Source organism: Morchella importuna (genome assembly GCF_003444635.1).
Source record: "Morchella importuna strain M04M26 chromosome Unknown Morimp01GS055, whole genome shotgun sequence".
Classification (NCBI taxonomy): Eukaryota; Fungi; Ascomycota; class Pezizomycetes; order Pezizales; family Morchellaceae; genus Morchella; species Morchella importuna.
In genome coordinates this window covers 82,892-96,392 of record NW_025763452.1, presented here as the reverse complement: position 1 = coordinate 96,392, position 13,501 = coordinate 82,892, and the positions used below count along the sequence as shown (strand labels likewise).

Genomic DNA, 13,501 nt, shown 5'->3' with positions numbered 1-13,501 from the left:
AATATCTCTCACTCACTCACTTGCTGCATTCACCCGTCTCCGTACCCACTTACCACATTCACTAGAAACTCTACACATTGCCTTACTTAACATCTGCTGCAATTCTAGGCGGACCTTTTGATATTATATTAAAGAATCCCTCACACCTACTCCCCCACACTTCGCAGGGAAAGACAAAAAAGGCCGAATCGGTTCATATTGAGACACCTCCGGCCAGCATTACTATCGTGCCTTCTTGTGCCTGTGTCGACGAGGATCATTAAGTGGCAGTAAGCTTGCCTTTTCCGCCGCATTCATAGGACACTGTCACGGTGTTTGCATATCCATATTCAGATGTCCCACTCCCAATCCTCATAATATACATATTACCTCCACCGCCCCCCACCTCCATCCCCTCATCTCTTCTTAAATTCGTCCCATTCTCCCATCGTTGAAGGTGTTCATACCGTTACCTCAATCATCTACAATACCTTCGTTATATTTGTTTCTGGCATATTCCACAAAATTTACTATCATACCACCCACCCACCCCGATACCTATTTATATATCATACTATACAACTTGATAGACACCATATCATTCCCTATCTGATAGACGATCCGTTTACCGACATGATGACATCTACAGTTATTAACGCTGCCCAGAACCCCCCCGCAGTTACAAATACCGCACATCCGGGCCGGCGCAACACCCGAGCTTCTGCCTCTGCCTCAAATACTACCTGCAGTTCCCGTAGAGCTTCCCGACGAAGAAGCCACGCGCAGCTTCCCACAGAAAGCTCATCCTCATCGTCATCGTCCTCACAGCAATTCTACAACTCGGCAGAGTCGATTGCTAGGCGGATACAGAGGACGCCCTCGGCCGTCGCAAAGCGACTGTTTGCTCACGCCGTTTCAACCACGTCTTCGTTTTCAAGCCGAAAGTCCCAGGAGCCTTCACAGTCCTCAGCTTCCAAAATGCGAGTTTCGAGAGCAATGGGTGGTGGAATGTCTGGCATTCCTGCCCACCGTACAAGTTCACATTCCCGGCATCTCTCGTTGCCGCAGCCAATAAGCAGCAGCAACAGCAGCACCAGGACGACGGGACATCTCTCGCCGGCATGGACAAGTAATAGCAGTAACTCGCACGACTGCGGGTCGGGGGGAATGCTGACGTCAGAAAAGCCGCAGGCTGCGACGAGTGGAGGAGCGGTTACGATGACGATCCAGCTTGCCGAACCGATGTTGTTCTTGCAGGGGTTCGACCAGAGTGATCACTCGAATAGGACGCCGGCGATGCTGCGGGGATGTCTGGTTTTGAGAGTAACGAAGCCGACGAAGATCAAGGTTATCAGTTTAACGTTCCAGGGAAAGGCAACGACCGAGTGGCCAGAAGGTAATTATCACCGAAACCCTAGATTCCGTAATAATGACGGCGGAGAGTTAGCTGACATTCTGGAAAATTCTAGGCATCCCGCCAAAGAAGTCGGAGTATCGGGAAGAGAAGGAAATTATGAAACACACATGGCCGTTCTTCAATGCTCAGTTCGCAACCGCCGAGATAGGTCATTGTGCGGATTCTTGCCGTCTCTACAAGAGCTCCAGTGATAGCACTTCGTCTCTTACCTCCGCCATTGGACACTTGGCACGCTCTGCGTCTCCCCTTGGCATTACGCCCGCCATGGCCGGATCTGCATCAGAACGCCGCCTATCACTGCAGCTCTCCCAGTCACGAAGCTTCAGCAAAGGCGAATCACCAAACAGCGTCACAGTGGCGCAACGTGGCTACCGAGTCTTCCAACCGGGCGATTACATTTACAACTTCGAGCTGCCACTGGAGAGTTGTCTACCGGAAACGATCGATGTGGATATGGGGTCTGTGAAGTATGAGTTGGAGGGGGTTATCGAGCGGCCTGGAGCTTTCCGACCAAACTTGGTAGGAAGGAAGGATGTTACGCTGATTAGATGCCCGGCGGAGTCGAGCTTGGAATGTTCGGAACCCATTGCTATCAGTCGCACGTGGGAGGACCAGCTTCATTACGACATCGTCATCTCGGGGAAGTCGTTCCCGCTAGGCTCAAAAATCCCCATCGCGTTTAAGTTGACGCCGCTTGCGAAGGTACGGTGCCATCGAATCAAGATATTCATCACTGAGAATATCGAATATTCTTGCAAGAATAAGAAGGTACATCGACTGGATCCGACGAAGAAGGTCCAGTTGTATGAGAAGAGGGCCGATGGCCCGGCATCATCGGCATTTACAGGATCGTCTGCTAGGGTGATTGCTGGTGGCGGGTTTGACCCAAGCCAAACCGCCGGGGAGGGGCAGAATATTGATTCTGGGAATGGGTCAGACAGCTTGCTTGGTGATTTGAATGGAGAGAAGAATATTGGACCCACCGAGATGGAATTTTCAATCCAGCTTCCTGGCTGCAATGCGAAGGAGAAGGACCGGATACATTTTGATACTACGTATCAAAATATCCAGGTCCATCATTGGATCAAGGTAAGATCCTATTTCACTGTCTTGGTGCCTTGTTTCCCGAACTAACATTGGCTGGATAGATCGTGATGCGTCTTAGCAAGACAGACCCCAACGATCCCACGAAGCGCCGCCACTTCGAAATTTCTATCGATTCTCCATTCCATATTCTCTCCTGCCGCGCAGCTGGAGCAAATACCGACCTTCCGGCCTATGACAGCAACAATTCTGGACAGGCTACTGGTGGCACCTGTTCCTGCCCACCCCTTAGCCGTCGCAACTCGCCCCGTGATGCAACCCCTACTGTCTCTTCATCAAGGAGCTCAAGTTCGACATTAGTTGGATCTGTAAACGACAGCCCGCCGGCTTTTGACCCTAACAGCGCATCAAGGCCAATGCATCTCATTAGAGTGCCTTCATATCAACCGCCTCCATTTGATCATGATGTTGCTCCGCCACCACTTGTCACACCTCCGCCGCAGTACGATTCTGTGGTTTCGAACGGAGGACTTGCAGATTACTTCCAAAGACTTGCAGATGAAACGGCTGGTGAGGTTTCGGATGAGGAAGACGAGAGTAGACAAGCTACGCAGAGGAGACTGTTGCCCCCTTTGACACCCGGAGGGAGAATTGCGAGGAGTATGGATGAAAGGAGAAGCTGGATGCCGATTGGCCTTCCAGGGCACTAGGGGGTAGTTTTTTCTCCATTTTTATTTTATTTTTTTAAAATCTACGGGATTGGATTTTTTTTCGTTTGGATGGGAGATGATGATTTTACGAGCTTTACTTTTGGGTTTTAGGTGTTCTTTCCTGCATTTTCCTTACTATTGCCCAGATGGGTCTGCAGTCCCTACGGACTTTTCATTTGTCTACTTGTGGTTTATATAAATCGGTTCGGTTTTTTCGGTACGGTTGGAATGGGCTTAAAAATTGGGTCACTGGCTTGGGGATGAATTTTTTTACGTTGGGGCCATGCCGACTTGGCTATGGATATTTTTTTTACTCTTGGTTGCTGCTTTCTTTTGTCATTTCTTGTTTTATTCGATTATCTGTTCATATCTATACCCACTGTTGTTTGTGTAGCTTAGGTGGGTTATTGGTTTACCAGGCGGGGAGTCTTTTCTTTTCTTACTCTTCAAAAGGCTGTATATACTCTACTTACTTGAAGTATGCATTTGGCATATCTTTGATTCCCCCCCCCATGTGCAAATCTGGTGATGTCTTTGTCACTCTGCTCGGTCATAAGCCATTACGAGGGCCGGGGCTTCCGGGTGTTGATTCCAGTTGCTCAGACCTAAGTGCCGCTATAGCCATGATCTTCTATCACTGTCTCCTGGCTATGACCGTCATATTGTACGTAGTTATCAACGGGTACAATATAATAGTTAGGCAGAACAAGATACACCCACACGAAGGATCCCCAACGCATAAACCGGCCCAGCACAAGCGAGAAGGCACAGGTACATCCGGAAATGTTGTGCCCCTCGGAATCGGGCCGGTACGGTATGCTGTGCCAATTGGCCCGCCCATCCGATGTTTTGCTTCTACATATCCACCTGCCACATAAGCACGTCTTCGTACTTGCCTTGCGTTTTTCCTTCCGAACCGGGGAGTTGGGATTTTATTTTATTTTATTACGGGTAAGCCGATCTTGTGTCTTGCCTTTTTTTATCTTCTGTGCTGCAGGAACGTCGGAATATGTCATGGCCGCCGGTTGGAATTCTGGTAGACTCGTCCCTGGTTTTTGTTTGTTTGTTTGTAAGCCCCCCCGGCCAGAGTGGAGCGCAGGGACAAAGTTAATCGGAGGTCGAGCTCTATCTGGAACGCATGTCTGATGTGCAGGGGCGATGGATCTAGATCTGAATCGAAGGATCCCCTGCGTCGGTGGTGGTGGTGTTGCTTATTTTAACTTCGCCGCAGCCCTAACCCTGTGCATTGGTGGCACAGGAGGGACGACAGACAGACAGACAGACAAACAGCTCGGAGGCGGAGGCGGAGGCGGAGGTAGGCGTGAGTTATTTGTTACTTGGGTCTCTAGGCGCCCACGGAGAAAGTCTTAGCTACCGAGATCTAGACTGAATGTAAGCAGTCGGTATATTAGCTAACCTCAACCACTGGAGCTTTTTCCGGATATGTCGATCGATTGGAAGCTTCTATCATGTGGGTACGTTGTCCTAGGGTGAAGTCGATGAATAAAGTATAAACCCTTCACGCGTACGGCTGAGGGTCTTGCACAACCCCCAAGCCACAGAGTTCTAGATATAACTATAACTAAAGAAGCATACATAAATTAGGGCCATCTAAGTTAGCTAACCACAACCACAACCACAAGAAGACCCAAAGCATCATCCACCACAAACCCCGAGCTTTAGATGGCCTATCAAGCTTCTAGACCTGATGCAGGACAAAGGTCAATTATTAATAAAGCCGAAATATCTCAAATTCGCTACCCGGCTTTAGTTAGAGAGGATTCATGGCCGATGCTAAATCATTCGTTATCGATGAGTGTACTATGCACGGGATGTGGACGAGTCGACATTTTGCATCATGGGTAAATGTCTCAATACCCGCTGCCTATTCAGCCGAAAACTTAGCCTCTAGGGGAAGAAAATGCAAGACAGCTTCGCAAACATGCCGCATTGATGTGATTTAGTAGTCGTGAAGTACGTCCGCGGACTAATCACTTAGTGGTTAGTATGTTAATTCATAAGCCATCACTCGGCTTGGCGGCAGGTATATATGTCGTTTACTATTTTCTTTTTTCCTTTTTGTTTAACTCACTAATTGCATGCAACCCTACGGTTATGGAAATATGTCGTTTACTATAGTAGGTTGATCCATCCATAAGAAACTTTGGTCTGCTCCCTATGTTCTGTATTCAAATTTCAGACTTCAGGAAGGTTTGAGATACTTCAACTGGCGCCTGGGGAGTAGAAACCAGCCAGCATTCACTCCACTTCTCCCTCGCAGCCACTGGTAACGCATCTTCCTTCACAGCCGGACGCCTAGCGAGGATTGGGTGCTGAGTCCCAATGACCGTAGCGGCGGGTTGAAGAGGTCGACACTTATATCCGCCTCTTCAATCTCTGCGAATTAAAAGGGTTAGCGTTATTTCAATGGGTTGTGTGGTAGGTGATCATTGACATAGCACAGGTATAATCGATGCTTGGGAAGTGCGGTATAGAAAGCTGCGTCTGTTGAATTTATTTTGCATCTAGATCGAGGGAATACTACCCCTACCACAGTACATACTGTTTTTGGATAGTTTGTAGTTTCGCCTAGCCCCTTTCTCTCGCTCTAGCTCTAGGTCTACGTCCCTTGATATTAAGCTCTTTACCAGGGCGCTGTATCTTTAGCCTTCTTTATGCCTCTTTTTCGCATGCCAAAGAGTGTCTCAAAAAGGGCTTGTATTCTCTAGCTAAATGGATGAAGAAGAAAGTGTACACTGGTACAAAGAAAGTGTGTCCTTTATATACGAGTATTTTCAGCAACTATATATACGTTCAATAGTCGTTCAGTAGTGCTCTTATCCCATTCTAACCTTTAATTTTGAGTGAAGAGATTGATGTAGAAGAGCCTGGGATGGCTATGATATGGCAAGGAGAGTTGAGGAGGAGGAGGAGGGGGTATATATTTGAACACCCACTACTCATATAGAATCTTCCAGATCCACGGGCGATCTCCACAACTGAACTTGAGGGGAAAGGATGGTATCAAAGGTGTATGAATGGACCGGAGAAGATTGCCTCCGACTGATCTCTTAGATACAGACAGAGGTTATTTGCACCGGAAATGGAATCGTTCTATCCACTCACGCCCAGAGAGACCTGATCCAAAACCCACGATTCTGTCAAATAAAAGTCGATAAATGGGTTCCGATACGAGAATTGATGTCTGATAGCGGGTATGATTTGCTGTTAATTGTATACCATTCAATGAAGCTGCATACACTTCGAAGCCGCCCTCCGTCCCACTTTGAAGTCCCCGCGTACTTAAGAATACTGTTTTTTTTTGTGCATGATATCGAATCTGCTCATTAACCGAGTGAGTACATGTATATATGTAATCCAGGACCAAGCGAGGGTGATCATGAGTGTTGATAAGTCCGTACTGATGTCGAGATATGGCTAATTCCGAGCCTAGGAGGGTGATATATAATTTCAGAGTATAAATACCCTTTCTTAATATGCAAGTCTCGAATGAAGTTTTATAGAGGGTGAAAGCTAGAAGGGTACTCTAGCTTCAACTTTTTTTTCCACATGTCCCACTATTCATAAAACTACCAGCTAGCAGCCCATCTTTTTGGTGTTGTAACAAGAGTATCTTTCCAGCTGTCACCCGCCATATCACCTCCAAGATGTGTCCAATGAAATCGGGTACAAAGGCCAAATATGTTTTCCCGTCCCAAGCGCATCAGCAGCTTCGGTGGTGTGGTGTAGTAATGACATTAATCATTCTTTGTATTAATTATACTCCCGCCGCGTCAAGGTGCTGGCCTTAGATGTCGGTTGGGGGATTCCACACCTGAGGCTAACATCTCTATAAGGTGAAACCCTGCACTGGCTGCTTAGAGAGGATGGTACGCCGCCATAGCTGTAAGGCTGCATGCTAGTATGAGTTAAAAAAAAAATTGCGCCGCGTTAATCAAGCTATCGGAGGTTGGAGGCTTTATTTTGTTTCTTTTTTGAGAGAGAGAGAGAGAAGTTGGAAGAATTAGCGTAGGAGAGGGTGCCTGTTATGTTGGTGGAGGCTAAGTTTAATGGAGGACGTTGAGAACCCCCCCCCCCCCCTTTCCCCCTGTAGCTAGCAGCCTCTTCATGAATAATCCGGCCGGACGACCTATCACCGCCCACCATCTTGGATATGAGGATATGTGATACCGCCTAACAGGGCTTAGGTTTGGACATCAAAGTGTAAGGACCGAGCTGCACCAGTGTCATGCACTAGCATGAGCAACTAATGTCGCGCGAGGCTGGAGCCATATACAGACTTATATAAGGACTTATGCATTTACTACCGCAGACGACGTCGACGCGCTCTTTATATACATGTATCTAGCAGCCTGTTACATGACGTCACTATATGTTCTCCTAGGCCCAAGGGCACTTTTCGAGAGCTCCGTCTCAACGCCCTGTCCAAACGCAGCCGCTTTTGGAAAGACGGAGCTAGTTTCGAAGAAAGTGCCATGCAAATATGATAACTCTGGTTCAACTAGGCTTGTAGCCAAGCGGTAATTCATGAGTTATCAATCGGTCAATTGTAGCCAAGCGGCACTAGCGCAGAAAACAGCCGAGTGATCGCTTGTGATGTATTTGTAGCCGATACGGTCAGTGGGTATAGTAGCAAATTATTTTGATTGGTTTTGAATTTTTTTTGGCTATAATAGTACATGTAGACGTTCCTCTATCAAAACTTCGCCATGAGAGTTACACATAGCCGTATGGGCTAATACCCCAAAAGAAACCCATCTCCTAATAATTAACACCCCTCAAAACACCCCCTCTAACCACCCCCCCCCCCCCCACTTCCCCAATCCCCACCTCGTGATCCTAAACTTATATACCGGACCAGTTATCTCCCCGGACGGGAACGACGACGTAACAATTACCAAACGCACAGCCAGCATGACTAGGCAATGACCAATTCAGTCACACGCGGAAATCGATACGCAGTAGAGACATACCTATATAAAGTCAACTAATCTCTCTCCCTGGCAATACATTCTATTGCCACCACTGCCATGGATTACACTCCTTTTATACACTTCACCACCGCCACCACCACCACGCCCCTTTGACACGATAATTACAGAAATATTTGCTAACGTTTAACTTTTAATTATGACTAACAGCAAAGCTTCACAGGAGCTGCAGCAAGAGCGGCGGCGACAAGAGCAGGAGCAGCAGGAGGAGCAGCAGAAATCGTCAAAGGAGGATAGAAAGAAAGATCCAAAGAAGGTCCCAAAGAAGGACCCGAAGAAGGAGCAAAACCAAGAACCAAACCACGAGCCAAACGGAGGACCAAGCACAGAGCCAAACGAAGAGCAAAAAATGAAGAACAAGATCAAAAAGAAGCCCAAAAGCATAACCATCGTCGAGTATGAAATCAGCTGCGATGTAAGACATCACTAGATTATCTCATAATTACTCCATACGTACAAAAGTCATAGATAGAAAGACTAACACCGCGCCGCCACCGCCATACAGGAAATGGGAATTACCATCCCCCGGAAGCCCTACCTTCCCCGTCTAACATACGGAGCCGTCATGGACGTAAGTCTCCAGCTAGAACCCTTGATGCCTATACATTATAACTATACAAGATTGACCACCCAGCTCCATAGAGAACACACATGTACCCCAACTACATCGACCAAGCACACCTCGTCAGCAACTGCGACCCAGAGCCTTGGGACCTTGTCCAGAAGCTCTCATTTATGGTGTCTTCCCTCATCTACTCACTCGATCGGCCCCCCCCCCCCCCCTCCTCCGGTTTGTTTTATTAACAATTTGTTGCTACATACAGGACCTAGGCATAAACTGCATCCGCGAGCTGAGCCAGGCCGCAGCGAGGCTCCAGCGCACGGGCGAGGAGGACGGCATCTATGTCGAGATCGACCCTGACGAGTGGGTCGAGCTCGACACCGCCGGGAACGACGTGGAGCGGGAAGACGAGGCCGATCCGGACGAGGAGGAGTATGTCCTCTTGTAGGGAGTGTACGAATGTCTCACGAAGAGGGGGAGTCTGCCTCTTTTAGGAGGGAGGAGAAAGGCAGGGATGCGTCCCCGATTATCCTACCACTCGATCGAGGTAGTATGGCTACCACACCGGCCCGACAACCGGTTTAGAGTTTCCACTGCAGCTGCGCTAGCCGTCTGGAGGCTTGCAACTGGAGGGCCACAAGCTAGAAGGATGCGAAATGACGGATATCGGTCACCATAAGGCGGCCGGCAGAGGAATAAGAGGGCCGGATCGGAGCGGAGCGGATGATTTAGTGTTATTTGTGTTTGGGGGGGGGTCATGTTTTTTTCTTCTTTTTTTCTTTTCCTCTCTTTTGCTTATACCTTTCTTTTTATTTTTTATTTTTACATAGCCCATGGCGCACACAACGACACCGGATTAAGAGGAAGAAGTAAAACTGCCTCTCCAGGTTTCTATCTCTGTCCGAAAACGTATCGAGTGATATTCCATGATCACAATCGAAGTGAAGACGCAAAATTAGCGACCAGTCGGTTAATGACGGGCCTACCTACATACCTGCCTGATCGGTTGGTCATGTGCACATGTGGATGATTTTCCGAAACAGTGCAACAGGTAGGTAGGTATTGTAGTGGAGAACCAGGCACACGCAGGCCAGTTTTAACCACGCTGGTCAGGTCGGCCCCATCAAAGAGAACCCACCACCATCTCCGATCTCCGACATAAGTTCCCCCCCTGCCTCGACATAAACCCACTCCCCCGCCCACCCCGGCCGGGATGCGGCTTCTAGCCCGCTTGGCAAGCGAGTGATATCTCATGAAGACTCGCCAAGCCGCCGCCGCCGCTGCCGCAACCACCCCGCCGCAACAAACCGCAGAGGACCGGTTTGATAACAACTTGACATACCCCCCTGCTGGTCCGCTAGTGCCCCACCCCCCCCCCCCCCCCTCGGGAATCTACCTAGCTGGAGGCAGGGCGGGTAAAGTTTAATATACCAGTAAGGCACACCCCAAAGATTTTTTAACACTGGACTAATAAGTAGGTACAGGAGGAACGGACTCTTCGTTCCGCTGGGTGCATGCAGGAAGCTACCTAGCCTAGGAAGCGGTGTAGATATAATTTCCATTGCCTTTTAGATCTGCTTGCGACCCACTAGTACCAGCTGGCCAGCCCGACTACATGGCATGGTAGGGGTCGTTACCTACCTCTACCTACTACACATTTTTTCCGAGTGATAGTCCGTGACCGACCGACCAACCAACCCACCAACTACACAAAAAGAACGTGGAAGTAAAAAACAGAGAAGAAAAAAGAAGTTGTACGCCGCCGTTCCCCCCCCCCCCCCCAAATCCATCCCAGACATAATAATAAAAAAAACGGCCATAAAAAAGGAGGAGTAAAAAAGAAAAGAAAGAAAAAGAGGTCTATAAGCTGGCTGGCTATGCGACGTAGACATAGACGTTATCCTCCACGCGCTCCATGTACTCTTTATCAATCAACCTACACACACTCATTAGCCCCCCATCCCCACACCTCCCTCCTCCCCCCTTCCTCTACCAGAAAAACGATGCACATACCTCTCGATATTCCTCTTGATATCCGCCACCTCCAACACGCCCCTATTCCTCGTCTGCTCAATCACCAGCCCCACCAGCTCCGCATGCCTCACCTTCTTGCGCCCCTTCATGATCCTTATCACCGCCGCCTGCGTCTCATACTGCCGGTCCCTCGCCACGCCCTCATGCGTCTCGCGGTTCTCCTCCTTCGTCTCCTTCAGCTGTATCTGGTTAATCTTGACCCGAAACTTCCCCTCACTAAACGCCGTATTCACCACAAACCGATCGCCCACGCCCACATCTCTGCCACGGGGGCTCTTGGCCAGCACGCGGTGCTTTGCGCACGCCAGGCTCTGCAGCGTCCGCGCCAGCTGGTCCGCGGGGAGACTCGTCGCGGCGAGCAGGTCGGCGAAGGAGAGTGGCGTGCCGGCGGGGACGTCGTTGAAGAGTAGTAGCACGACGGCCTGGAAGGCGGAGAGAACGAGCTCTTTGTTGCCCTTTGGGAACGACGCGCGGAGAACGCAGTGGGAGAGGTTGTGGCGCCACACGAGCTTGCGCCCGCTGTGCTTGCTGACGTAGAAGGCCTCGAAGGCCTCTGTGTGTGCTGCGATGTCGCGCGGGATGGCGATTGGCACCTCGGGGTACGACGGCCACGCCGCTTGGCTGAGTATGTTGACGTACAGGTCCACATCGCTCCCGCTGCTGGCGCCGCTGCTGCCGGTGCGGGACTTGAAGGATGCGACGGCCTCGCGCGAGAGGTCCACGTCTTTAAACATGCCCTCGAGGTTATGCGTGAACCCCGCGCCGCACTCCGTCTTCAGCTTCGTGATCATCATCCGCTCCGCATCCGCGCTCGCGCTCCGCCCCATCAGCAGCCGCCGCGCAAGGTCCTTCTTGTAGAACGCCTCAAACACATCTTTCCCCTGGATGAACCTAAACAAGTCCAGCACCCACTCCAGCATGAACGCCAGCTGCGCATCGTCATCGCCGGCCCTCGCCGCCAGCGCACACATCTCCTGCGACGTCGTCGCCGGCAGCCCCTTCGTCCCCGTGCGCAGCAGCAGGTCGACAAACTTGGCGATCATCTCCGCGGGCTTACTGTTTGCCGCGGCCGAGGCGCCGGGTCGGCGGGCGTTGATGAACTTGGCGAACGACTCGCGCAGCGCGTAGCTGAGCGTCTCGCACTTGTGGAACGACTGCGACAGAATCTGGTCGAGCGCGTGCTTGAACTGCAGCAGGCGCGGGACCATCTCCTCTGTGCGCTCGTCGTCCTGGACGATGCCCGTGCCGGTGGCGGTGATGTGGGCCTCCCACGCGGGGCGGAGGGCGTCGCCGGCGGACCCCACGCGCGTGAGCAGCGTGTACAGGAGGGCGAGGGGGTGCTGGTCGCGGGCGGCCAGCAGCGCGCCGACGGACGCGGTGTCGGTCAGCGTGGTGAGGCGCTTGCGCACCATTTCGTCCTCGATGACGGCGATGAGGTCGCGCTTGGTCGACTGCTCGAGGGTGAAGCGGTCGCAGCGGGCTGTCTCGTGCTCGAGCTGTGTGGACGTGGTGCGCAGATAGCTGCTGAGGGGCTGGCTGGACGACTCGGCGGCGGCGAGCTGGGAGAAGTAGGTGCGTGAGAAGGTGATGAATTGGGGCTCGAAGGCGTGGTTGTACATGCCCAGGTTGGAGACCATGCGGATGCAGGAGAGGAGGAGAGGGATGTTGTGGGACTGGGCGGGGGTGGCGCCATCGCTGTCGGTGCGGCGGTCGGTGTCGATGAGGGTGAAGATGCCGCGGAGGAAGAGTGGCTCGAGGGTGGCGTCTGTGGCAATGTGTTTGCGGAAGATGTCGAGGCCGATGGCCTCGATGGGCTTCTCCTTGATCGAGGGGAGCAGGTACGACCGGTCCAGGTACAGGAATATCGACCGAATCATGCCCTGTGAAGCAGCACGCACGTTAGCAAGCAAAACCTCCCCCAGCATCAATTACCCACTGCCCCCCCCCCATACACACCCAAAATGAGAGAAAAAACTCACCAACTGCTCATTCCACTTTCTCCACGCCCTCTCCACCTCCCTCACCACCTCCCCCCCATCGACGCCCACCTCCACCTCCGCCTTCAGCTTCCCACCCACATACGCATCCATGCGCCTCCTCAGCCGCTCCGCCAGCTGCTGGCCCCTCTCTGCGCGGCAGATGTTCTCAACGCCGCGATAGAGCTCCTCCAGGCTCGCGGCGATCTTGACGCCGGCAAAGATTGCGCCCAGCGCGGCGTCGAGCGCCCCCCACGTCGCGGTGAAGTAGGCGTCCGGGTCGCCGCGGGTCGGCTTGCGCAGATTCTTGATCTGCAGCTTGCGTGCGCCGGCGTGCGGCTGGAACGGCGGCGGGCGCGGGCGCACCGCCGCCGGCGTGGGTGTGGTGGACGGCGGGGGGGGGCTGGCGGTCAGGTCGACGATTGTGGGTGTGGTGGTGGGGAAGTTGAGCATTGTGGCTTGGGTGATGGTGGGGGTTGCGGCGGGGGGTGTGCTGGGCTTGGAGCGGGGGCGTTTGGGGGTGGGGTGGATGTCGGTTTTGAAGAGGGTGGGGATGGTGGGTTGTGGGAAAGAGGGGGTGGAAGGGGTGGCGCTGGTGGTGGTGGGCGGCGATTGTTTTCGCTTCTTGCTGGGTGGCGGGGCGGCGTCGCGGACGGTGGTGGGTGCCTTTTCGGGCATGCGGGGGGATTGGCGGAGGTGAGTGGGTGTGAGGTGCGAGGTGGGCGATGAGTGAACTGTGGTGGTGTAGATGTAGGTAGATGTAGATA

General features: G+C 51.8%; 3 protein-coding genes across 3 annotated transcripts; 2 read left to right on the top strand and 1 right to left on the bottom strand.

Annotated features, from left to right (window-relative positions):
- Window positions 1-612: 612 nt before the first annotated feature.
- Window positions 613-3,150, top strand: LAJ45_11055 (uncharacterized protein; the record flags this gene model as incomplete). Its single annotated transcript, XM_046120567.1, has 3 exons — window positions 613-1,375; window positions 1,449-2,485; window positions 2,545-3,150. 3 exons carry the CDS (start codon window positions 613-615, stop codon window positions 3,148-3,150), a joined length of 2,406 nt encoding a protein of 801 aa, XP_045966238.1.
- A 5,151-nt stretch (window positions 3,151-8,301) lies between these two features.
- LAJ45_11054 (uncharacterized protein) lies at window positions 8,302-9,172 on the top strand (the record flags this gene model as incomplete). The annotated part of the gene is made up of 3 exons (XM_046120566.1): window positions 8,302-8,577; window positions 8,668-8,733; window positions 8,987-9,172. The coding sequence occupies 3 exons, from the start codon at window positions 8,302-8,304 to the stop codon at window positions 9,170-9,172; spliced, it is 528 nt and encodes a 175-aa protein (XP_045966237.1).
- A 1,427-nt stretch (window positions 9,173-10,599) lies between these two features.
- Window positions 10,600-13,412, bottom strand: LAJ45_11053 (uncharacterized protein; the record flags this gene model as incomplete). Its single annotated transcript, XM_046120565.1, has 4 exons — window positions 10,600-10,660; window positions 10,738-10,937; window positions 10,992-12,638; window positions 12,738-13,412. 4 exons carry the CDS (start codon window positions 13,410-13,412, stop codon window positions 10,600-10,602), a joined length of 2,583 nt encoding a protein of 860 aa, XP_045966236.1.
- Window positions 13,413-13,501: the final 89 nt, after the last annotated feature.